The sequence below is a fragment of the Myripristis murdjan genome, chromosome 5, assembly GCF_902150065.1.
Source record: "Myripristis murdjan chromosome 5, fMyrMur1.1, whole genome shotgun sequence".
Taxonomy (NCBI): Eukaryota; Metazoa; Chordata; class Actinopteri; order Holocentriformes; family Holocentridae; genus Myripristis; species Myripristis murdjan.
Window position 1 is genome coordinate 25452494 of NC_043984.1, and position 27029 is coordinate 25479522.

Below are 27029 nucleotides of genomic sequence, written 5' to 3' on the forward strand. Positions count from 1 at the left end.
GCAGTGTTTTTTGAAATTTCCCCACTGTGGGACTAATAAAGGAATATCTTATCTTAGAGAGGTGTATTATGTGGGACATCACCACTTACTTGCCTCATAGTAGGATGTTCAAAAGTGGTAACTTGCCAGTATTTTTACAGAAAACTATTCAGCACACATTTTGAGGTTCACAATACATCACAAACTAGGCACATTTCTTTATGTAAGACAAAGAAGCTCCCATTTCCTTTTTTTTTTTTTTTTTTTTTTTGCATGCATCACTGTGACCTGTCACACATCCTCCTGCAGAACAGGTTAACCCCTCACACAAGGAAACCACAGCGGGCAAAGGGTGACAAGAGGAGCAAACACACCAACTTCCTGGCCAGGCCACTGATGACATCCTTCTCAATTACAGGGTGACAAGCATTTTCTGATGAAATCACGTGAAGTGGGAGATGGTGCGGTTCTTGTACATGTTCACAGGTGCTAGACAGGGTGTCCTGTTGTTGTTGACTAAGTTGTGGGCTGAGATATGAAGGGGTCGGTCAGGGTGACACCATGACAAGATGACATCCATCGTTGTCAATGAGACTTCCCATGATCCATCCTGCCAGGCACACCTGTCAACATGATGTGAGGACAAACACTCTCAGAAGTCTTTGTGTGAGCATTTCCAAATTTGCTGCCTTTTCACATGGATGCTGACATGTGGCTGGGCAGATTTTCTTTTCCTCTCATACTGTTATCCTCAGCACAATTTTAGGAAATGTCAGTTGCAATTCTTGTTTTGGTTTGGTTCAGGTGAAAGGTGTGTCAAAAACCCTTTGCTTTACAGAGTTTTGCAAATATTTTTTAGTCAGTGCTGCCGTGGTGGCCAAAATAAACTCATCAGTTGCATGGAAATTTGTGCAGTTTTTCAGAGGAAGTGGGAACTGGAATAGCACAAATGACCCATAGTCAAAATCAAACTATAACCAACCATGATTTCTTTTTTTATCCATTCATTCACTAGCTGACTATCTTAGATAGACAGCTTTTTGGCTAATTTGAACCTGAAAGCCTTTAACAGCTGACTGCTTGGTTTCATATTAGCCTGTTACCTACCTGTGCGCCTACCTGGACTTCAGTCTGACTCTGTTACAGAAAAGGGTGTCTCTTTAACGCTAAGGTTCAATTCAAGCAGTACAATATTAATTTTGAGATGGAGCAGCTCTGCCACCAATAAATGTTTGTATAGTCTATCTGGAACTCCAATCTGTCTTCGGCTCGCTGCTGCGTCAGAGCTGTGCACACATCACTGTAATATCCTGTCACCTTTTACTCAGGGCTGAGGCGGCCATTCAACACCACATTAACATCAACACCACGGCAATGCTGCAGGAGATCCACCTGTGCAGATGATGTTACATAACAGGGCTCATCTCTAAACATTAACCTACAACATAAAGCAGCAGATGAAAAATGTTCTTGATTTTCTTCCTTTCTAACTTTATTTTTCATATCTTTTTAACCATCACATTGAATGACAAGATTATGAATTCCATCTGAGTGAAGTAACTACAGAAACCAAATAAAGTATTGTCTTCTCTGTGAACTCTGGACTTTGAAAATACAGAGAATAACATGCTAATTAAATATCACTGCTACCATTGCTGAAAATGTAATTCCAAACATCTTACTGCCCGGCTTTCCATTCACGCAAACACAACAACGAATGATTTGATAAATAATAATTGAGCGGTGACGTATAAAAGGCACATAAATATTTGATGGGGGGGTGAGGGTTAAACACTGATTGAATCGAAGGCCTTTCAAGGGGAATGCCTGATCTATAGGGGACATGACGGATGGGCAATTATTTTGAACCACTGTACCATCAGTCTTCATTCAGAGGAAAGCTGTAATGAGCATCAGATGGTCATGAATTGAAACGAGCAGGGACAACTCATGGAGGCATCTGAGACCATGTGACAGTCCTGTGTCTCTGCCATTTTAGCAGCCTGCTGCATGTATCAACAACCAATCACACAGACAACACCCAAAAACAGAGACACACAGACAGAAATGATAAAATCTCAAGCACTTTATTAAGTTTGAACAGTATCTTGCTTAGAAAGGCCATTTGGCATTATATAATTATATATAATTTTATCATATATATAATTATATATACATATATTCAAATGTTGAATAACAAAACACTAGAAACAAACAAATGCAAATTAAAAAATAGGATTTTGCTTAAGACAATGATACCAAATTAAAAATGGCCAGAACATCTCTAATGCATTTCAAAATGGTCCCGATACAGTTCAATATACATCTTAAAAAAAAAAAAAAAAAAAAAAAGCAAGGCAGCAGACAGGAATATAAATAACCTTACAGTATGTACAAAAGGGAGTGGGCGCTGACCGTTGGAAAACTGGTCCGAGGGCAAAGTGAAAAAAGCAGAAAGGAAGTGATAAGGGGAAAGCGGTGAGAGTGGAGATGGAAGGGAGACATGAGGACACAGAGCAGGAGACTGGCTAAACTCCCCCCGACTCCCCACCCTTCCTCCAGTCTCCTCCTCCTCCGCCTCCTCTCTTGCACTAATGCTCAGAGGTATTCAAAATGCTTTACTGGGGCAATGCTCACCAAATGTTAAAAAGAAAGCCAGCCAGGAAGAAATGGGTTTGAAACAGAGACACCTTGCTTCCCTTCATAATAATAGGTAAATGATGCAACTATCATATGTTGTGGAGCAAAATTTATCAGACAATGTACATTTAGGGACCCACAATGGGAGTATTTGTCATGGGTCCAGTATTCAAATGGATTCAAATGGAATGAAATGAAGCCGTGAAGTCAAGCTGGAATGTAATTAGAAAGGGAAGTGAACTCGTTATTTATCATTTTGGAATAAAACTGCATGGATGAGGGGCCTGCATGGGACCAGTGGGAATGTGAATGGAAGGATGACCGACTAAGCCTTGGCTTTGGCCCTTGTAATTGGTAATGTCATTCACAGAAGCTGTTTCATGGGTCTGCAAGAGATGGTTGGGACATGCATGTTGGTGGGGCAAAATGCATGGGACAGCCTTTCAGGTGATCAAGAAAACAAAGTCAGTTTCTTGTGAAAACCTAACCGTGAGGCACTTTTTTTTTAACCATAGTAAATTAATGGGTCGCGTAGGTTGGCACAGTGTACTTTTTTTTTTTTTTTTTTTGTCAAATTACAGTGAAGATAGGTGATCACATTCACCAAACACAACCAAGTAAGTTAAATACGAGATAGAAATAGCCCAACAAAAAAGCATATCCTTCCCTACTGTCTGTACACCCATCTCCTCCACTCGGTACTGAAGACCTAATTGGTGACCAAATAAATAATTACTGAACAAAATGGCACCTAGCTAACAGTATGGGCACTTGTGATGCTTTGGAATGAAAGTTGACCTGAAATGATAACAACGTTGCTATGACAGCCGACAATTTCAGTGACCGGTGCGGTGAAATGTCCACATTTCTTACTGTCCCTAGAGCTTCAAAATAAGGTGCCCAAGCAAAAAGCCTAACCTGAGGCCATAAGAAGAGATTTCAAAGAGCTTCCAAAGTGTTGTGGTTCAACTTATTTCCCATATCAATTACTTATTCCCATATCAACATCATACTATCTGCTTGACCTTTTCTCTCATTTGGTTTGATAATTTCAAGGGCTTTTATTATGGTGCAAATGGCGCATGAATGTTCAAACAATCAACAATGACGTTACTAACTTTTCTAAAAAAAAAAAAATTTCTTGCCTCTGTTTACTATGAATAAATTGATTGTGCTCCATCTTGTAAAAAAGTGTTCCTAATAATGGGACCCTTAGTTGATTAGTGTGATGTAGGTGTTTTGTAAAAAATAGTGTTTCAGTTGAGACAGTGCAGACAAGGTTGAAATTGCTTGTGAACTCCTAATCATTTCATGCTGATGTCAGCGAGGGACATTCTGTTGAATTCCTTGTCAACACATCACAGAACTACATGTGTAAGTTTATGATGAATCAAACCAGTTTCATTTCCCCCCTAATTTAAACCTGTTTCACAGAAACCACATGGGCGACAGGCAGCTGATATCTGAATACTCCTCTGCTGAAAGTGGAAAACCATTTGAACTCGAGTCAACTGTGGAAATGAACTCAGATTGAATTTGTAAATTGAGGCAGTCCTGGCATCAGTCATTTCCTGCGTTGACAGAGTTGAAATAGGACTGACCTTAAACCCTGTGCTTAACTGACATCATTTATCTTTCATTACAATCATAAAGGGGGCGGCCTCAGTGGTGGCCTCATCTAAAACACAAGGTATTTCAAGCCTGAGCGTCCTCGTCATAGGACAGCCATTAAAGAGAAATAATCACAGCAAACATCGCATGGCACACTTTCACAAATAAAGTAACAATGTATCCATTTTTGAGGAATATCAGAGCAACAGCATTGTAATATTAAAAAAAGACACATTCTTCGGCATCAGTGATCATGGAGGAAAAAAGCAGAATACTTGTTAAAAAAAAAAAAAAGGTTACAGTGTTGTGATGTGTGGCCAGTATAAAAAATAGGAAATTCATGATAACTCCAAGGTAACCCATACAGAAAAGAAATGCATTACAATAAAGTTATCACTACAATCTACAATCAAGAAATACTGACACGTGTAATGTCCGTAAACAATAAATGGAATATAAAGAATTAGTTGATTTCTTTAATGCAACAAATTGCTGGAATTAATTATGATTGTGTTATTTCTGGTTTGGCATGTTGATATAATCAACACTGCTGATGATAGTGTTTGAAATAAAGAACATTTTAGAGGAAAAGGTGGTCTGATTCTCCAACACCTTTTATTTCTTTTCTGTATGGGGGTGTGGGTATTGACAAAAAATTTCCTTCTTTCCCATTTTCTTGTCAGAGTGCTGTACGCATGGATGTAAGAGAGACATCTTACCAACCAGTGGACAGTAACACAGTCCACGGATCGGGTTAGCTTCCAGAGCTGAGCTTACTAAGTGAGTGAAGGGCTTTGGCACTCGGCGAAGATAAAACAGTGATTAGAAAACGCAGTGAGTTTAAGCTCCAATTCAAACACACACACATGTTGGTGCCCTGAGAACAAATGGCTCCAGGTATTTTTAAGTGTGTAAGTGTGTGTGTATAAGTGTGTGTTTGTACGTGTGTGTGTGATGCTGGGATCAGGAGCTACGTCACAGTGATCCTGATCTCCAATCATGGTTGACCTCTGAACTCCTGACCCTTCAGACTCAATGGTGGGGGGGGGGCTTTAACACATAAATTCAAGCACTCCTGCGTGAAGGAAAAAAAAGCTCTGCAGTGTGCATTTGTGTGTGTGTGCATTTGTGTATGAATGTCCAAGACTGAAAAGCAACCCAGGTTGTACTGTATGTACACAACTCCTGGGTTCTGCTACCAGCCACAAGTTGCTACAGCGTGAATTTAAGTCTGTCCTAAAATGGTAAAAAAAATAAAAAAAATAAAATAAAATAAAAATAAAAACAACAAAAAAGCCCTAAATACCATTCCCTCGACTCTGGATTTTTGAAATTAGCCTCTAAAGCATTAGATTTATATTCATATATATATTCATATATATTTATATATATATATATTTATACCAATAAAATACATTACAGATGCCACCCTAAAATGCAGCCAAACTCAAATCTGTGTCTGAACCCAAAGTCAAAAGATGCAACATGGTAAGTATATATACATTTAAGGGGAGAGATAGGAAGCAAATAGGGGCAAAGGGTTGTATTAACAAGACCAATATTACAAAATATTCAAGAAGGCATCTCCGTTATTTTCTCTGTCCGACTGCACTGCGATTTCTCTGTGCCGAGATCTCTGTTCCCTTTTCCTCCGGGCAGTTCATCCCATCCACACATCAAGCTGTGATGAGTTTTATATCCATCGGATGGGAATATGCAGCCGTGTGCATGTTAATGTATGTATGTACGTGTGTGCGTTTTTTATGAAGTGTATGTAGACATCCATCCATGGCTGGTCCCTACTTGAAGTTGGCGTAGTCGGAAAAGGCATCGATATACTCCTGGACCACTTTGTAGCAGAACTCATACTGCTCCTGTGGAGGGAGGGGAGAGGAGAGACGGAGGCTTCAGCTGGGAGGTGCAACAGCGAAACCCATCACTAGCTTTGCCTGTGTACAGGTTTACTGGATTGAAATTTACTTTTCACTCAGACATTCACTCTCTGACCTTCTCTAACGTGCACCGACAGTATGTGACAAACTGAGTAAAATCCAGCTGATTAAGTTCCTGGAAAGTTGTTTTTCAGCTACAAGTCAAACTCTTCAGAATATACAGACCATGCAGAAAATACAGAGCTACTGTGAATAAATGGCTGATTGTATTTCTTAGATCCAGTGCTGAACTTTCCAACTTGCTGTTACACCAAAAGACATCATTACTGTCACTGAAATTTTAGGTAAAACTGATTTCTTATCCCTGTAAAATATCAACTGGATTTAGTATCAAATGTTGGCCTTGACTGATTTTCATACTTATGGTTAAAAAAAACAAAAAAACAAAACAATAATTGTCTACTGGTTGTAATGATTACACTTCATTTGTGGCAGCCAGTGGTAATATTCAACTATTTCTCATCTTTGCATCAGTTGAGTTTCACAGCTGAATCAATGCAGATACTTAACCTCACATCAACCCGTCCAAATACTAGTATCAAAAGATTGTCAATTAATAGGCTTTTAACTTAATATCAGCTGTGTATCAGTTATAGTTAGGTTGATGCAAAGTTGGTAATAAACAACATATTGACATTAGACAGTCCAAAGTGTTACTGGTTGATAATGAGGTGACTGGGTTATCTTGGGAGTCCCTGCTCACCACCAATATCACTAAAGAAAAAAAAAAAAAGTTCTTTGTTTCTAAGTCTGTATTTCTACTAAATTTCATGGAAATGTGTTACCACATTTTTGAGACACCTTCTGACAGACAGACTGACAAACAGGTGATATCAGAACCTCCTCAGTAAAGGTAATAGATCAAACTGTTGATCTCTAAATCCAATCTGACCATCTTAACCGGGAACTGTCTTAACCAAGCGCACTAGCAAGCGGAGATGTGAACATCCCCAGTGTTACAAATCATTAAACAGTTCTTGTTAGCTGTACATTTTAGAGCGCATGTGAAGAAAACAAATAGCTCACGTTCCCGAGACCCCCTTGTTGAAGGTTAACAACCTGCTAACTGGGTATGATGACAAACACAGGAATGATCAAAATAAATGCCAAGTCAGGTATGAGGAGTCCTCACCAGTGTCTGCACCATGTGGGGTCTCTGCAATCTGAGGCTCTTGACTGTCTGGAAGACATCCAGGATGCCCTCTGCCTTCACTCTCTCCAGGACTGTACTTAACGCACAGAAAGTCCCCGTCCGGCCAGCTCCCGCACTGTAGAAACACACACACACACACACACACACACGGGTCAAAAAAACAGATCTCATATTATCTGTTTTCATACAGACATGCATGAGTGCATGAGTGCCATGCATGCATGAGCAACAAGCATACAAAAAGCTGGTGGCGGATGCAGATGTTTGCAAAGAGTTAAAGGTATAGTAGCAGTTAAAATGTCACGAGGAAGAAGAAAAAAACAATTCTGAGCAGCTTCTTCTTGCAACTTAAACGGCTGAAATACCATCTCATACATGCTCAAGCATACTAGTTGGTCCTCGAATATTTGCATGTGCAACAAAAATACAAGAATCGGTGGGTGAAGTTTGTAAGAATGCCTTTTGTTGCCGTGTTTGATTTGGCAACACATTTCTGATACCTAACACCATAAAAGTTAAATATGTATCTTCTTTCACTTTTTCACATCGGGTGCACATAGCAATATACTGACTGAAGAGGACTGCATCCTAGTTGAGTCAATTTTACATTATTAGCTGTCAAAATACAACTAAATGTTTGTAAATGTGTATGCTAGACATAAAGTGTAAGTCTAGCACATGGTAACATTTTATGCCCTACATGGTATATAAACAAAACAAAGCATTATTTTCCACATATGGACTTCTCTAATACATATTTACAATTATGGTTTGTTTAAATGTGGAATAACATCTACACAAAAAAAGATTTGGGGCATTGTAAGAGCTGAACACAGACACCATGTTGAAAAGTCGACTAGTACTCAGTGGGATGTGAGGCTTACCTGCAGTGCACAGTGATAGGATGATTGCCTGACTGCTGCTGCTGCTTCTGCACTGCGGCGATTATGTTGATCATGCCTTTGCCGTCCGTGGGGATGCCCACCTCAGGCCAGCCGTGGAAATGGAACTGACGCACCGCTCGAGCCTTGTTCTCCTGGACAGACGCAGAGGGACAAGGGGAATCAGATCAGTACAGACTGAATATTATTAGACTGCTGGTACTGGCCAAATTGGACTTTGTAAAGCGGAAACTGGTATCAGTCTTAATATATTTTTACAGATGCCTGTTGGAATGGATTGCATATTCCAAGAGGGGCCTGTGTTTTATCTGGCTGAGTGAAGAGAGCACTGGGTTTTTGCAAAAGCCTAGAAAATGTCTGCAATGTTGGATTTCTACAAACTGAGAAATCGAGTCAACAAAGTTTTATTTCTCCTTAAAATAATTTCAAAAGCTCCCACTAACACTCATGATATTACTCCAAATGACTGAGGATACACGTGTGAAAAGCTTAACCAGTTTTGTATGAATAATTTGTATTAAATGCTTACAACAATCAGTATCACTGCTGCCCTCAAAAAAAAAAAAAAAAAAAAAATGCATTCCTAATCATCAGTGCTGGCATTATGTTTTAAGATTACAATTCATTTAGGATAATGATGTGGAATGGGACTCAGCAAAATATAAATAAATGTAACATGATGCTATGTTAAGACAGGATGGCTTCCACGTGACAAGATAGTAGAAAAAAAAACTCGTTCTCAGTGGGTTAAAATACATGAAACAGAACATGTGGGAAACTGTATAATACACAAAAACAAGCAAACAAACAAACAAACAAAAAAAAGTATTATCACTGGTACTGTAAGTGACCAAATGGACATAATAATCGGCTTGGTGAGACAGCTACTAAGTTCCAGCCTGGATGCTGCCAGAGGAAGAGCACCAAGCTTGAAACACAACACAACTGAGTACAGGGTTCCAACACATTTTTGTTTTCAAAATTCCCTACTTTTATCATAAATTTTCACAATTCTTGATATATTTTTCAGGCTAAAACAGACTGCTGATGACTAAATGTTTGTTAGCCTGTAAAGTATTTAGGCCTAAAATGTCTTCTGTTACATCTTTAGACACTGATTTTGTATAACCTTTTACTATAGCTCCCACGGTACAGAACAGACAGCAATGAATTTGCAAACAACTGGGTAAAACCCCACATAACATTGTTGGTGACACTGCCAGGAGTTACAATAGAACCTGAGAAAACTGAGAAATTCAGCGCTGCTTGCTTATAGCTTTGGCCTAATGCTGCAAAATATCAGAGTAGCTGTCTTACTAAGCTGATTCTTGTGTCCATTTCTTGTTTTGAAATGCTTGTTCTTATTCATTCATTCATTCTCCAAGCTGCTTATCCCGATTAGGGTCAGTGGAAGGCAGGGAAGCAGCCTGGCCAAGTTGCCAGTCCATCACAGAGCAGACACATTCACACCTATGGGCAATTTAGTATCGCCAGTTCACCTGCATGTTTTTGCACAGTGGGAGGAAACCGGAGCTCCCAGTGGAAACCCATGCAGACACAGGAGAACATGCAAACTCCACACCGAAAGGACCCTGGCTTGTTCCTTATACTACCAGCAATCCTTTGTGCATTACACAGTTTCCCACCTGTTCCACTTCAAAATAGGATGGCTTATCGCTGTAAAAATCAAGTCACATGATGCTACTGGAGCAGAGCTTTCTTGACAGAAGAAAACAGGTGATAAAAGTACAGAGGCCTGTCCTTCCTTACCCTGTTGTTGGTAACCAGGAGGTCTCGCACAGTGTAGCTCTCACTCTCTTCCTCTCTTTTGAGCTCGATGGAAATGTCCCCGTAGACCATCACTCCGTCACTGGGCCAGTACTGGGCACACTTTTCCTGCAAGACCCGAAAAAAAGGACACATGGTAAAACAGAGAATGATGAGATGTTAAAGAGATACAAAACAGGATTTGTTGGGTAAATGCAAGAACAGACTTAAAAAAAAATCCATATTTTCAAGAAAATCTGAAGATAGTGGTATTTACTGTATATATGCCAAGATAAGAACAAATCCAAAAACAGGGGGAAAAAAAGGTGCTCACAGGTATGAGGCTCTACGTCTAGGTAAATGTGAGCTTTCCTTGAAGTCACATAAATTCACATCAGGATAGAAAAGATGGCATTTTTTTCTTCCCGAAATTTTATCTTGATATTCTCATGTAATCAATAAATAAAATAAAATTTTAATAAACCCCATGCTCTGTGCAAATGTGCATGAAGTACACCGTGGGGCTAATTTTTCTGTCGATAAGATCAAATCCATTTTCAATTCTCCAAACAAAAGAGATGACGATCACACAGATGAATATCCTAAATACCAGCTCAGGAAATGAATCATTAATTACAGGAACAAAGAGGGAACCTGACACCGAGACCACCATATCCACTTGCAATAATAATTTCATGATCTTCCCATTCTAACAATTAAAACCGAGTTATTGCTGTGAATGTGGAGTGGTAATAATGACACACAGACTCCATGTCCCTATCCATCCCTTGCCGCTGGGCTCTTTCTTTCCTTCTCTGCTCTTATTCTTGCCCCTCCTTCATGGTATCACTGGAATTCACTTCCTCTCTAACTAACTTAATCGAGTCAGTGGTGATGCATCAGCAGGCAGTAATGATTTTCAGGAAAACATTCAGTATTTGCTGATACCAACCACGAAACCCAAGCATTTATTTGACTCATTGATGCATACTTTGGAACCATAAATAAATAAATAAATAAAATTTAATTTATTTATCTATTTATTTATTTATTTATTTATTTATTAGGGCTGTAGTCTGTTAGTCAACTGGTCGATTTATTGGACAATACGTTTTTGGTTGACCAAAATCTGATTGGTCGATTATTTGCCGTGTTAATTTTATCAGGAGTAAAGCACTAAGTGCTAATGGGGGTGTTTTCAGAATAAACGGTTTCACAGGTAACAGTCTGTCTTCAGAACAACCCCTTGTTTTCACAATTTTGGATTAGCCCAACCCACTGGCGGAGACAGATAGGTAGGCCCGTATGTTCTGAATTGAAGAAAAAAATTAGGTCTGGTTTTCTGCTGCTGCTTAATTAAGAACGTTTAACGAAGATTTAGTCCTCTACCATGTCAAAGACGTCATCAGTGTGGCAATATTTTTCCAAAATAGATGGAAAAAAAGTTGAATGCAAACTTTGCAAACAACAGTTTGCGTATCACCGCTCAATGGCCAACATGGCATATCACCTAAAAACGGTAAGCTAACATGTCTGTGTTAGGTTGCTCTGTCTGTTTTGAGTATAAACATATCAGAATTGGCATATTTCAAAGTTTTAGTCTAATAATCGTTTTATAACTGCAGGCGCACACACCCGCGATGACAGCAGCTTGACATAGTACTATTTTCAGAAATCATAGGCTATGATATTGTGTAGGTGCACGTGATGCAGCGCTGTCAGAGCCGACCGACTCGAGTGTGTCATTCAGTCCAAAATAATTAGGTCAAAAACGATTTAATATACTGCAAATACTAGTTATTTATGTTTATTTATAATTCATTTAGGCGGACAAGGCTACCAGGTAGGCTACTGCCCAGTTAATTAATCTAAAAATAGTAACTTTTTTTTTTTGTATTCCCGCTGCCCCCTGATTAGTCAAATTTTGGTCGAAATTTCAAGACTTCAGTCGACCAAGATTTTCTTTGGTTGACTAGAGCCCTAATATATATATCCAAAACAGTTTTCTCCATTAGAGAGAGTGAACATCATTACATTATTTGAGTACAAGGGCAGATAAAAGATCGAGTGTCTTAGCTTTGATTTTTGACATGTTACACAGGACTGTTCGTATCAAATAATACTATTGTGCCATTCTCCAATATCAGTTTTCTATTTTTAGCTTTTTATGTGCCTGATACCCAATACCAGTGTTGGCATCTATGTATCCCTACCGCTGACACACACACACACACACACACACACACACACACACACACACACACACCTGCCCTCTCTCCTCCAGCTCAGTGAGCATGACTATGGAGCAGCTCCTCCACTCCCAGATCATCCTCCAGAAGTCTTCGATGGTGTGCTGCAGGGGACCCTGGCTGGCCATGTACGAGTCCTTCTGACGGTAACCCTGTGGCCAGCAGGAGAGAGATGGAGGGACAGGATGTGATGTGGGAGAGACCCGAGGAAAGAGTAGGAGAAAGTGGGAGTGGGAAACAAAGTCTTTTAATATGCAAAGGATTAAATATGTGACTGAAATGACATGATATAAAGAGATCAATATGAAGACGCCTTTTTCACTCACATCGATGAATGAGGCGTTAACATAATCGGTGTTCTCCTCTCCTCGTTTGACAGGAATGATCACTCTGTTGAACTCGTCTGTATTGGCAATGAGAGAAAATATATTTGTTTAGTAAAGGGTGGTGAGTTGGGAATTTTACTCTCCGAGTACACTGTACACAACATGGGTTTGATCAGGATGTGTACACACAATGGTTGTGTGTAAAGTCACACCTCACACCTATATCTGCGCCACTCACATGGAATGATCTGTAGGACTCTGTTCTTCTTCATGTTGGCGGGCAGGTTGCCTGTTCTCATTTTGTCATTCTGGATCTTGATGGACGTCAGTTTCTAAAAGAAAAAGTTATAAATATACATCTCTCTAATGAGAATGGTCAAGTTTTTAACAGACTTATAATATATTTTAGAATGATAGAGCCATTTGTAATTATCAATAGTAAAAGATTTTTTTTTCTCATAACAGATACACAGTGTATTGGAATGAAATCTTCAGCTACAGAGCTAAACTGATTAATATTTACAGTGGATAATCTCTAGAAGATAGCAAAGGGTAAAATTCAAGCCATATAGTGCTATCCAAGTAATCATATACACACACAAACACACACACACACATACACACACCTTGAATTCGGCCTCCAGGCCCCCACAGCCAGCTCCAGGCAGTGGGGCGTAGAGTTTGGCCAGGTGGGACTCCAGAGAGGTCACCTCCAGCTCTGTGTCTCCATACAAGTAGTGCTCTAACAACGCCTGGAAGATGAACACATACTGCATCTGTGGGAGAGAGAGAAACGAGGAGAGCGGGGCAGGATTATAAAAAAACATCATGAATGTAGGGCAATGCTAAATTTCATGACTGAATCATTGCTTGGAGTGTGTCAACATGGGACATACATCAGTCTGCACCATCTGACAGCGCTGGGCTCTGATCCTGGTGACGAAACCAAAGACGTCCACCTTCCTCTCAGAGTTCATCATATCCAACATGGCATCGATCACGATGAAGGTCCCTGTCCGCCCTACGCCCGCACTGACGGCGGGCAGACGCAGATGATAAGATATAAATGGGGCCACATGTACGCATACAGACATGTAACAAAAAATACAGATCGTTGATGTTAACATGCACACACTCACCTGCAGTGGACAACGATGGGCCCAGCATACTGGGGGTTGCATGTCTTGACCTTCTTGAGGAATTTGAGCATACCAATGGGGGTGAAGGGCACCCCGAAGTCTGGCCAGCTGGTGAAGTGGAACTGGGTGACAAGCCTCTGGGGCTTCTTCCCAGACACATCGCCCACCTAAAGAGACACAATCAAACCAGATCACAAACCCAAGCTGTTCAGTGAATGAGAGGCACAAAACTTGACTAACACAATATTCACAATCCAAATCCAAGCAGTGTTGCATCACCACAGTAACACTAACACTACTGCTGCTGCTAGACAAAATGAGAAACTAAAATGGCAGTACAGTTGATACTTCATAGCGTGAAAGACAGTATAGTTTTACCTCTGAGACAGAAAAAGGTGTGATCTTAATAAGTTTATGTAATTCTCAGATGGCAAAGAAAAACGTTTTAGTGCCAGAACAATAACTGAGAACAGAAGAAGGGTCAGATTTAAAGTCAAAACTAAAATTAGCCAAGCAAAAAATCTGAGGAACTACTGAAGAGCTCCCTCGTCTTTTGTGTGGTTTACATTTTTCTTCTGAATTCAAAGCTACAATTGGAGGACACTGAGCCACACTGATGAGGTGTTTATGGTACCTGTTGAATGCAGAACTTGCGGATAGTGTAGTCCACCAGAACCATCATGTCTTCTACAGACACGCGGATGTTCCCGTATGTCCAACAGCCCTGGTCCGGCCAGTACTGCGCACACTTACACTGAAACAAAGAGAAGGATTTACTAGTTTTTTTTTCTTCTCCTGGACTTTTATCTGATTTTATGTAAATATATATATTTATTTTTATGCACATATCCACTGAAGACTATGTGCTACTAAATATGTGTGGATCTGAGGAAATAATAATAATAGTTTCATTTTGTTGCAGCTTTGGCACAACAGGAAGACGACAAATTAAGCTATTCAAATTTAACTACTGAGGTCCCTTAATTAACATAACTCTACTGTGCTCTTGTTAGATTCAGCATAGCACAGAAGTCAAGGCAGAAATATCAACCTTAGTTGCACCGGCCCACATAGCAACATTCCCACATGGATTTAAAAAGTGGACTGCTCCACAAACTGCACAGATGAAAAAAAAAAAAAAAAAAAAACTTTGTAAATAAGAAATGAGGGCACGTCAGTCATAAAACCATCATGCTGAAAGGTTGATGCAGATTTGATGTCTTCACAACTGTCTTCAAAACCGACTCGGTTTTATCTTTGATTCAGAGTCAGTTAAACCATATGTACAAAATGGACAAAGCATCATCCAACACAGCATGTAAACGCAAACATCACAGCTCTGTTTCGGCTCTCCTACCTCCTTTCTCTCCTTCAGATTGGTCACCATGACTATGGTGGCTGTGTTCTGCTCCCAGATCATCCGCCAGAAATCATTTACTGTTTCCTCCTTTGGACCTGACAAAAGAGACAGACCAAGACAGAAGGAAGTGAGAAAACAAGTGCTGATCTTAAAACTACCTTGTAGCAAAGTCGCTGTGTTCAAGGGTTTTGAAGTAAAACTATTATTCTGTGCTGACACTAATGAAACATTGTTTACCTTGAGCTGCAATAAACTTATTCTTCTCTTGGTAACCCTGAAAAAAAGGACAAGGAGATAAAATAATGCTTGAATTGTCAAACATTAGGTCAGTTTAAAATGTAAGTGTGGTTTGTCTGGCAGCGAATATGCTGTACTCGTACTCACATTTATAAAGGAGGCGTTGATGAAGTCGGAGTCGGGGACTCCCTCTAGAGATGAGAGATGCACCCTGGAGTGATCATCTGAAAGAGAGAGCGTGAGAAATGAGGGGATAAACAAAAGGGAAGAGGAGGGGATGGACAGTGAGACGGGGAATTTTAATTACACAGTGTAGACTTTTCAATGCCAGTTATTCACCACATTCAGCCACTGAAATAAGACTAAGTAAACCTTTTTGTAAACTAGATTTTGCTGCCAACCTTCTGCGGTTTACTATGAGGTCTACTGATAAGTGGCTGTAAAAGCTTTAATTGGCTGATAAGTGCCGCAGCCTTTCAGTTATGGCAAGCACCGTCTTGCGTTAGCCAGAGACAGAGTATGTAGTCGCTCACATGGCAGGATGTTGACATATCTGTTCTTTTCCTTATTCTCTTCCTTGGAGGCAGCGTCACATGATGCCTGGATGGGGCAGACCGGCAGTGCCTGGACACACAGACAAAATGATTTAGATAACAGGAGGGGAGAGCAGAGAGATGATCATCAGTCTCAAGTCTGTCCATTCGATCCTAGACATCATTTCCTGATGCCTCCCTTCTTTCCTCCCAGGTGTCTGATGAAAGTGCAATTTTACTTGAATATGTTGCAGAAACTGCCTGACTGTTGGTGGATGCTGAAATAGTTGGCTGTTTTGAGTAAATTATATTACTAATAAAGTAAAAATAGTAACTGTTTTCTTGAATGTGGATATTTTTGTTTGCAGCTACTTATTGAGGCTGATTTTGTTCTCAGTTAATTTCATTGGTTTTGACCCCCTGCCCCCGATAGGCAGAATGGATTTCAACAACAGCTCTCTGAAAGCAAATTATTTACCGACCAATTGGCCACACAGCATTAGCTAGGATCCAAAAACGATTCAGATTATAGAGATGTAGGTCTAAGGTGAACTCCGGGTTGACTGTGATATCAGAGGGTGTGCGTATGCGTGCGCCGTACATTAAACTCCTCCCTGAAGAGCTTGTTGTCGTCAGCCATGCGACGGTTCATCTCCTCCTCGAGCTTGTCGACAGGAAGGGGCGGGTACTTCCTGTTTGTGCTGGGTGAACGGGCCAATAGTGGCACGCTCTGGAGCTCTGAGCCAGCGACCAGGAAGGGAGGGAGAGGGGAGAGGAAAGGAGAGGAGGGAAGGAACAGGAGGGGAGAGATAGGTGGATAGGCAGACATGAGAAAGTGAGGTGAGGAAGTAACAGAGTGCATGTTACAGAGGGACCTGTCAGATCAAATACTAAAAACACACTGATTGTGCCATTCACTGTCACTGTCTTTTTTAACAATTTCCACCAGAGGGCGATATGGTCCAACACTGCCACATACTGAGGCGGCTAACTTCAGCTCCTCCGGTTAGGTAATCACATTGAACAAAAGCCTTATGCCAACAGTGAACCGGTGACATGTTATCAGTTAGGAGCGCAAGATCAATCCCATTTTATCAGGAACAGCCCAGTGTGACAAGACGGATCACGCCGGTTGCGATATGCAATTGTATACACACACATGCTGATATGACACAAAATAAACAAATGAGCAATATCTAATTTGTAACTGTACAGTCACATCTACGCCAGCACACACACACAAACAGACACACACACAGACACAGATTTTTTTTTTTTTTTTTTTTTTTTTTTTTTTACCTGTATCGTCTGATCTACCATTGGTCAGTCTGAAGGAGTTGGAATGGCTTCCTGCCTGCTTGTACTTTTTAAACCTGTCAAATCAACAGGCAAAGACGTTAAGTGCATGTTCACACTCAGATACACACACACACACACACACACACACACGTGTGCACAAATACATCTTGCCTGAGTCTCACAGCAGAATGCCAATCAGTCGTTGCCACGGTAACAGCAGCACCTTAGGCCGTCACCACATGGTTCTAAGCTAAGGTGGATGAAGAACATTGACTGCACTTTCCCCTCACGGCTTTAACAATTTATGTGATTGCGTGTGATGAGGAACTGAACACGGGCAAGGTGAACATTACTAGACATACATTCTGCCACTACCATATTTGCTTATAATTTCTAAATGTGGACAGCTGAAGATCCACTTTGGCTTTAGCACATCCTGCACACGTGTGAATTAACACTTACAGTAACTGAAACTATCATTGTTCTTAAACTGTAATGCTATCAACACTGTGGTCTCTAAATCTATCTAAATCATGGTTAGTTTGAATTTTTGACTTTGATTTTATCTTCTACACTTCCCAACCTGAGCATGTAGAGGATGATGATGATGAAGACAATGACCAGCAGGGAGGACAGAGCCACCATCACCGCTATGATAGGCATCTCATCGGACTGGTTGTCGTCTTGGTCAGAGACAGAAAGAGAAGGGTAGGGAAGGTGATTAAATTGTGCATACAATATGGGAGCAAAATGCATTTGCCCCATTAAAAAAAAAAAATAGGTAGATTGTTAGTAGCCTATGAGTCAGCATACTGGTTTGACTAAATACTGTGGTTAAAAAGAAAAAAAAAAAAAAAGTGTGTCATAGCTGGCTATTTCTATTATCAGGTTGGCACATGAGTACTGATTTATTCCCTAATTTCATGACTTCAAATAAGTGTTTAGTGTTAAAATGTGAACATTTAAAACCCAGAGCTATGTGTTCATTTTAGTGTTCATTCTACAAAATAACATGTTTTACAAAAAAGTTTTATGCAATGTTGTTGTGATGCACAATGTGGCGAGGTGATTCTACCATGTTTCTAGCATTAACTGTTTATCACCTAAACTTGGTGATTAATCTTACATTGCCTGGATATTTTTGGTCAAAGTGGAAACACGATGAAGTTATGAACCTACGTCAGCTCAACAGTTTTCAATTTACACCAAATCAGACATATTACACAGCTGCATTGGGATGCAGATATACTCTAAAACAGCAAGGCCTGAAGGTCATCCGGTGACCTCCGTGCCACCAGCCTGCATCTTTCTTCTTGAGTGTTCCAGTAAAAGCAAAAGCATAATGGTTGTCCATGTTAATATTTCATTGACTTTCTAAAGAAAAAGGCCTGTACAAATGGAAAAAGAGAGAGGGTGACAGGCTGTCCCTCAGAGTGCGCAGATACATCACTGTTTAACCGGCAGGGTCAACTCTCTGCCTCTATTGCTGGTTATACCCAAAGGACAACAACAACAGAAAGAGCGTGACAGTCAACACCGCAATGTACATTTGGGCTGTTACTTGTGAAGTCAATGTGAATTATTCAGAACGTAAACATTAAATACACTCTACTTGGCATGACCCAGAAAGCATGTAGGCCTACTGTCAGGCATTTTTCCTAAGCAATGAGTAATCCTGCACATTTGTGACAAAGGCTTGAGGATTGCGCTCACACTCGTGAGGAGAAAGAAAATACCTCTGACTCAAAGTTTACACCAAGTTTTTACTTGTCATAGCTTTAGCATTATAAATTACGCATGACATGGAGCAAATGATCAGTTTTTTTGTGATCTATCCAGAAGATTACAATGGCTGACCAATTTGTATGCATTTCCACCGTGTTCATGGGTTACTGATTTGAGAAAATCCTATGATCTTCCTGGTAACATTTCACTAGATCACCACACCACATGAGATTTACCCAAACAGTAGCATGGTTTGGTGTAAAAGAAGACACTGGCTGATGTCAAGCTGGAGGGCCCACTAGAGTACAACCAGAAATGTGATCCCTCCAGGAAAGTGGATGGTGTGAGGTTGGTGGCACTGATGCAATAAGAAAATTACGGTCATGCCATGGATCTCCTCAAAAAAAAAATTCAAGCAAGCTGTAGGATTACGAGCAAAATGTGCTGTCGTTTCCAAAGAATGCATCATTTGACTGCATGCTCCACATGAGCTTTCTGAGCAAAGTAGTTTGGAATGCTGCCGAGTTATGTTGCATTTTCACGCACAATTCCCATGGCTTTTTCAGCGGTCTTACTTGGACAATGCGCATATTGAATAGTGCATCGGCACAACAGGCTGTGAGTATCATGTGGAATTGACACAGCCTTGACTGCTCTAATGCAATGTAGAGCAGCTCATAGCTCACCACAGACAACCGATAGAAAACGCCAAGGGGAAACAATGGAGCAATTACATAACACCTATGAAATGACAGCGATTATGTCATATAATGGTGATACTATATAGCAATGAATCACCATCTGTTGCATTTTTTTAACCAGCAATGTGAAGGGAGTGTTTGAATCTCCCGTAAATCCTCTCTAAATTGGGCTCCTAGAGAAACCTGCACTTTCTCTTCCATTGACTCTTCAACCCTGGTTTTGTCTGTGCTATGTGGTTGAGCTTTCTTCAAACCCAAAGAACTTCATTTTAAATTGTAGTGGGGCTCCCAGGGCACCCAAAGATACCAAACATGTCCTGCTAAATCACAAGGACATGTGTATGAGACAGAAATTATGCACGAGACACCTTAGTATTTTGCATTTGATGTATTGGTGCAGCCATAAAACAATGGTGTCTTGGGTTTGAGTATATGTCACTGAATACAAGCATGACACAGCTTCAGTGAAGGTACATCACACTGAATGAAGCGTTGCAACCAGAATATGTACCATCATTGGCAATATGAAAAAGGTTATTCCTATGTTCATCTGATGCTGTTGCAAATATCAGCAAACTGGAGTTTTGATTAACTCGACCAAGAGAATGATACAGCTCCTGTGCTCATCAATATGCCACAGACTTAAGCTTTACAGAGTCACTCCTCGCTGGAACAGTTGTAGCTATGAAATACAGTGATGATGATTATACTGTCAACATTAGAGCAATAATGTGCCGATAAAGTAAACTTGGCTTGGTTTGACTTGTTGTTCATTTGGAAATGCAGCCGTGAGCGAGGACAACTGTCCTAATATAGGCTATGACATTTGCTTAAAAAAATGTGACCACCCCAGCCCATCAGTGTGTGCGTAATGCTCAATAATGCTTCACCCCGTTCCTCCTCTCTCCACTGAGCAAACTCCAAATCTGCCTCTTCTCCCTGACTCCTCACACACATTGTCTTGCATTTTTAAAAATCTTGCAGTAGGCGAAGAGAAGCTGAAACATAATTATATGTTCAAAAATCTGGCATGCATGCACACAAGAGTCCACAAAAACACAGTTTTGGTGTCTTACCTGGATCGTCATCATCGTCTGTGAAAGAGAACAAAAACGGTGTTACAATCATGTTCATATACATCACGCCTCCACTATACACTGACATCTGCTACAATGTTTTAAATATCAGATATCGTCGCATAGTAGTGTGAATTGCTTGGTTTATCAGTATGCACTAACACACACACACATTTCTCTCACTATACTTGATTGATGATTTTGATTGACAACATCCATTTACCTTAAATGTATGCATTTCAGTCTATTTTGTTGTAAGAAGTATTTTTTTTATTCCAACAGTTACAATGATGTTTAATTGCCAAACAATCTTCAGCTATCTAAGAAATTAATGATAAACACCAGGTTTTGATGTCAGTCCCTTATAATCAGAGAACAAGAGCTTATTCAGATTTTTCACCAACATTTACAGGGAGAAATCCAATGCAGAGGAGGCAGAGATACTAATTTCTCCATTGACACCATAACCCAGCATCACAAGAAATCTTGCATTGAGCACGGGGCGATTTTGCTCTCTTCACTTACTCATAACCCTCAGCCGAAAGAAACAAGTTCACACCTGTTCTCTGGTGTGGCCAATAACCATTTTGGGAAACAGGAAATCACTAACTGGTGTAGAGGGAAAGAAGGTACACTACAACAGTGTATCCCAATGCTTTTTCACAAAATAACTCCTTCAGTGGAAATCAAAAATTGGTGATACACAACAGTGTAAGCATCCAACAGTGTATTTTTCCTCTAAACCTAAACAAAAACCCTACAGTAACCTGAGTTTAAATTTGTATTTCATTTACTGATTTCCTTCATTTCCCAAAATGCCTTTCAACAACACTCTAACAACATGCCTGAAAAGGTGGAGTGACAGCAAAACTGATGGTACATAATAGTAAGGGCAAGAGAGCAAGTTCTTCCAGTGGGGGGAAAAAAGAGCCACACCCCTTGATCACAAAGCAACATGTCATGTGGCTGCATTGCATTCTGGTCTGATGTCTTGATGTCTCTTCTGCAATGGATATCTACTTGTATGTGCATTACAGCTCTTTGTGGCTGCACTAGAGTTATTTAAAAGTAATGTCTAGTTATCTACATTTGGCCAGTTATCACCAGGAATAAGAAAAATACACCAACACCCAACAAAACAAACCCATCGATGTCACACATCACCAATAGTGGTTTTCTAAAAGTGCTGTGGTTTTAGGATGGATTTCACTTTAGGGAATTTTCCTTATATTGCTATCTTTGGAGGACTTGATCTTTTAAGGCACAGAAAATCAAGACCGTGTGTGTGTGCGCGCGAGCACACACGCACGCACACACATGCACGGACACACACACTCACCAGGTGGAACTGTGGCGTAATCCCCACCAGCTTCTGTGGTGGTTGCCATGCCCAAGTCTGTAGAGGTGTCTGGAGTTGAGGCTGTTGTCCCATTTTCTCCTCCTCCATCCGGAAGCAAGGTGGTGGCAGGAGGAGGAGGTGCAGTGCTCATTGCCTCAGGGGTATCAGGTAGTTCTGGAGTTGGGGGAGGAGGAAGGGGTGCGGCAGTCGGAGCTGCTGGTGACTCCGCTTCATCGTTTGTTGGACTTGTTGGGGTGATGGTGGTGGTGGTTGTTGTTTCTGGGGCGACTGTGGGGGCGAGGGCCGTGGGCGGGCCTGTGGGTGCAGGTGTGGGTGCAACTGTGATGTTGAGAGAGGATGCAACAGGAGGGTCTGTGGGTTTGGCAGTGATGATAGGAGGAACTGGAGGGTCTGGATGGAGAAGAAACAAAAAAAGTCAGTCCTTAGGAGGGCAAGGACAGCATTTCACAGTTTTATGTACAGAGGTGAGCAAAGGCATTTTATCTGAGAGGACAGGGTTCACTCTAGCCTGGCATCGCCAAACCAATTTAAAAGTATGAATTAGTCTGGAACCTCTCAGGTTATTTCTCATTTCCAAGGGGCGTTATCAATGGTCACAGACCAAAATGCCTCTCAAGGTAACTGGATAGACCTACAACCAGTCAGAGAAGTGAAATGTGTGATGTAGTGCTGAGCCTTTCCATTGAGCCTCAACAACGCTTGTCTGTCAGTCTAATATCAAACTCGCCCCATAGTAGATAAATGACTGGTTTGGTTTGGTTTAATTGGCTGGACTGCTCGGCTGGAAATCTGTTTCTGTTGACTGGTTCATATTTATACAAGGTTTTTAAATAAAGGAGTATGTCCTGGATGTTTTTGCTGTGGTATCAAATCAGGCATTGAGAATCATGGAATTTTACTAGTACCAGTACCAACTACTAAAATTTTGGTGTTGAGCCCTGGTTTGTGCATACCTGTGGTGGGGAGAGGATCCTGGACCGAGGCCCCTAGGGCTAGACCAAGCAGCAGGAGCAGGGGACACACACCCATTCTGCCCTGAAAGGAGGATAAACACCAAAAAAATGGAGCGTATAAGTTAAGGACAATACCCAATTTCAATCAATGAGATTAACAAGAAGACTACACCTGACCTAACCTGGCACAGCCACACTCTGATTTGATTACCGCTTGGGAATTGGGGAGCAGCAATAGGAATTTACAAAAAAATACAAAGCAGGTGTCAATCATTAGCTAACAGTCCAATCAAACAAACACCATATGGTACAAAAACTGAGCAAAACATAGAAATCATAGAAACCATTTTGACATGAAAAAAGGGTAAACTAATTTCTAATGATATTAATTAAGGTTCCATTATATTTAAGTTTAACAAAGTTTTATAACAAAACTTTATAATAAACGAGAATGCTCAATACCAGGATAGAACTAAATCTTACTGTTATAAGCGACACTTGTCTTTACCATACTTTTTCATGTGAAAATGGCTGCTGTGAAAAGGGTCTACCATTGTGGTGAAAGTGAGCAAGGATACTGATAAGCATATTGTATATCTTGGCAGCATGCTGGTAAAAGGAAAATTTATGTCAATGTTCTTTTCTTTCTGTTTCCCAATTCAGTACACTGTAGTTTCTTGTGTCGACATCACCTGAGCCACAGCTGTAGTCCCTCCAAGATGATTCGGTTGGAGAGTGGCCAGATGGTTTAGTGAGTCAAAATTACTTTGGGCCCTGGCTGTGGCAGGTTACTACTGACTCATTTACTGCCTCTCCAAAGGAAAAAAAAAAAAAAAAAAAACACTTTTCACACAGGAAGAGATCCTAGGTCTCATCTATATTACAATGATTATAACAATTGTTTTAAATATCCTGTGTTAATCCTTCATGCTCAGTTTTGGAAGGTAATACTTCTAAGTCTTGTTTCAAAGCCAAAATGGAGCCTCTGCATGATGTGGTGTGCATATGCAGGATGCCTCTTACCTTAGGGAGCGAGGCTGGCATCAATCACTCATTCGCACAGTGTGATCCTAGACAGCAAAGGGAATAAAAGACATTTAGCATCAGGGAAAGGTTCTCTTTTTTCCCCCCTTCTGCTTCAACTGTTCGAAAGGTTAATCCTCTTCATTGAAATTTCATTACACAACTTCCTCTGCCAAGATATTTCTAATCACACCGTCTTACCACCAAACAAAATCAGGATGCTCACTCTTTCTTTGTACAGCATGAATTAGTATTACGGTCAGATACAGTGAGGGAACAAACGATGTAACTAACAAAGAACATCTGTAATCAGAGGCATAGGAAGCAGGCAGAGATTGAGAAAAAAAAAACTGTGTGAATTCATAGCATTTTCCTGAAGATGATGACATTGACACATGTTTTTCTGGATTACTTCAAGGGGATTACAACTGGATTTCATTAAAAAAAAAATGTTATGCGTTATGCTCTAGCATCATTTTAATGTGTAACTGAACATTCATCACTGTGCACCACCAAGGACTAACAGAATTAGTGTCACATTTAAATTCCTAAAGTGACTGACTTATTTCATGAATCAGCGCTTAGCCTGCTATTCACCCACTGACATGGGAATGAGTGAGAGCACACCAGAGGATAGACAGACTTAAGGAACGAGTGAGGAAGGCCGGGTGGTCTGTCTGGCTCACTGACCGTCAGTCTTTGGTGTAATCCCAGAAGCCAACAAGGCTGTTGTCTCACTGACTGAGCAGAGATAATCCTCGGGCCTAATTCCATGGTCCTGACCCGGAATAATCCAGCCCGTCTGGCTCCGCTTAGATAGACTCCAGCACTGCACAGAGCCACTGGAGCGCTTGCACACACAAACTCATGCTCAGCATCAGGAATTATTACATCAGGGGGCAGTGGGCAAATTGGGTGCTGAAAGCAGTAACAGTGCCAGTTCCCCATCTACAGGAATATGATTCTATGGTCTTTTGAACAGTGCTTGTTCGTTCAAGCACTGATCTTAGCATGGCTGTGTGGCTTTGATTGCAGCCACAAACAGTGAACAATCAGCAAGTTATTTGGTCAGTGAGGATGCAATTAACCTCCTAAACCAATTGTTGCTCTCCCTCTTTCTGTATCCATCCATTTATTTACCCATGAAACATCTGTTTCCAGAAAATAATTCCTGCTTTCAGAATGAACAAATAAAAATCTCATGACAAACATGTATATCTGACAGTTATATATATGCAATGGTTTTAGTATGGTAATGAATAAAAATGTTTTTCATTCTAATATGCACAACAGGCGTTCTGGAAGATTTCTTTTAGCTCTTGTGTTTTTTAAAGAGCAAATAAGGGCAGAATGTGTCTCTGGCCTATTTATAGAGATGTTAAATTAGACAGCAAGGTCTTGCATGCCAAGTATCTCTTTTACTTATAGCAGACTACTTAAAACAGGATTATGTCCGCACTGAGCCAAATGCAGAAAGATATGGTAATAGCTAATATACACTCAGTGGTGTATAATCTAATACAATCCAATAAAACTGTTGTGCCATAAAGTTTACCTTTATGATGCCCATAATGCTCAGGTTTTCTTTTTGTCACAGTAATAGAGGTGTTCATTCAATTCTGTTGGCTATGTTTGGCATTGAGCTCATAGTTAGTGCTGCTGTTGTACTGGACTGCATTTTATTGAGAGCTGTTTCGAATATTCTGCCCCACTTATGTATATAAATTGGGAGGACAAAAAAATCAGAAACACCTCTGCAAACTACAACCTCAATAATAAACACAGAATTAAATTTACACAGTCTCGACAATGTCAACAAAAACTGAACATTATAAACTTTCTTAAAAGGTAGAATTAATGGCAGAGCTGTTGCATTGAAGTGCATTAGATTGTACAGGTGGACCTGGTAAAGTGGCTATTGAGTTTAAGTATCCTTGGCCCTTTTAATAATTTTCTAATGTGAATGAACGGAACAAATTCAGTGTCCCTGGCTAAACTGTGCTTTATACTAATTTAAAAATCAGATACCCGAGTGGTGTACAAGACTGACAACTGTGGAGACACAGGCTTTGACCAAAGCCCCTTTCACACATGCCATCTTTCGCTGAGATGGTCAGGAACTCTTCCTGCATGGGATCGTGTGCGAATGGGAACAGGGAACGACATTCAGAGCATCTGTACCGTCAATTTCCCACCTCAAGATCTAGTTACATTTCAGGGAAAATGGGACTCTGCTGATGACATATTTCAATTGGTGATATTTTTTGTGGTTGCCTTGCCTCACTGTTGATTGGATAACTGCGATACAAGCTCCTCTTTTTTCAAAGAATAGCTAGACACTGGACAGTTGACAACAACATTGGATGCAAACAACTCCTCGCCCTCCGTGATGCTGAGAATAATAACATACGTCTTGTGCCGTGTTGGTTACACGTATATCCAGACATGTCAAATCTTATTCTGTCGACTTTCATGCCATTTGGCATCCATAAGTGTTGCATTAGCGCCACCTGCTGGACTGTCCTTTGCCCAATCTATTTCAGAACATTGCAATCGCATGTGGAAAAAGGTGCAAGGCGGAATGTAACCGCATGTGTGAACTGTGAAAAATCACTACCTGAAAGCTTATCCCAGTAATTTACTGGTAACTACTTGTGAAAGAGGCTTTACGAAAGCCAACCTGTCTCCCTGTATCTATTGGAGTTTGTTCGGACTCCAGATACGTAAGGACACTGCCTCCTTCCCCTCCCACCAGGCTTATAGACACTACACAAAACAGACAATAGACACGCAATCTGCTAATCCAAAAATTATCCCAAAACCCCCGATCCTTATCTGTGTGGAACCTCTAACTCATCATCCTCTTCGGTACTCATTAAAAGCGGTGACTCAGCTATAACATAGGATCTCAATGATTGGCACTGTTTGCTTGAATAGGTGTTATTTGACACCTGTCTTGCTACACATGAATTAGGTTAAATTTGGCATGACAGTGTACGTTTACTTGTCTGCGGGTTCACATCATCAGGTTTTTTTTTTATTAA

The 27029-nt window shown here is 40.6% G+C and overlaps 1 protein-coding gene across 1 annotated transcript in view; it reads right to left on the bottom strand.

The window, feature by feature from the left end:
- Window positions 1-3127: 3127 nt before the first annotated feature.
- Window positions 3128-27029, bottom strand: part of ptpra (protein tyrosine phosphatase receptor type A) — a 31269-nt gene continuing 7367 nt past the window's right edge. Inside the window, exons 2-23 of the mRNA XM_030051672.1 lie at window positions 23986-24032; window positions 22963-23044; window positions 21989-22399; window positions 20650-20667; window positions 17731-17830; window positions 17148-17221; window positions 16450-16586; window positions 15849-15939; window positions 15463-15539; window positions 15316-15352; window positions 15076-15173; window positions 14353-14472; window positions 13719-13885; window positions 13476-13611; window positions 13206-13355; window positions 12818-12911; window positions 12580-12656; window positions 12271-12405; window positions 10008-10133; window positions 8220-8371; window positions 7315-7450; window positions 3128-6104 (exon numbers count right to left, since the gene is read on the bottom strand). Coding sequence (XP_029907532.1) covers window positions 6030-6104; window positions 7315-7450; window positions 8220-8371; window positions 10008-10133; window positions 12271-12405; window positions 12580-12656; window positions 12818-12911; window positions 13206-13355; window positions 13476-13611; window positions 13719-13885; window positions 14353-14472; window positions 15076-15173; window positions 15316-15352; window positions 15463-15539; window positions 15849-15939; window positions 16450-16586; window positions 17148-17221; window positions 17731-17830; window positions 20650-20667; window positions 21989-22399; window positions 22963-23044; window positions 23986-24006 — 2514 coding nt within the window. The 5' untranslated portion in view covers window positions 24007-24032 and the 3' untranslated portion in view covers window positions 3128-6029. The remainder of the gene's footprint in view (window positions 6105-7314; window positions 7451-8219; window positions 8372-10007; window positions 10134-12270; window positions 12406-12579; window positions 12657-12817; window positions 12912-13205; window positions 13356-13475; window positions 13612-13718; window positions 13886-14352; window positions 14473-15075; window positions 15174-15315; window positions 15353-15462; window positions 15540-15848; window positions 15940-16449; window positions 16587-17147; window positions 17222-17730; window positions 17831-20649; window positions 20668-21988; window positions 22400-22962; window positions 23045-23985; window positions 24033-27029) is intronic.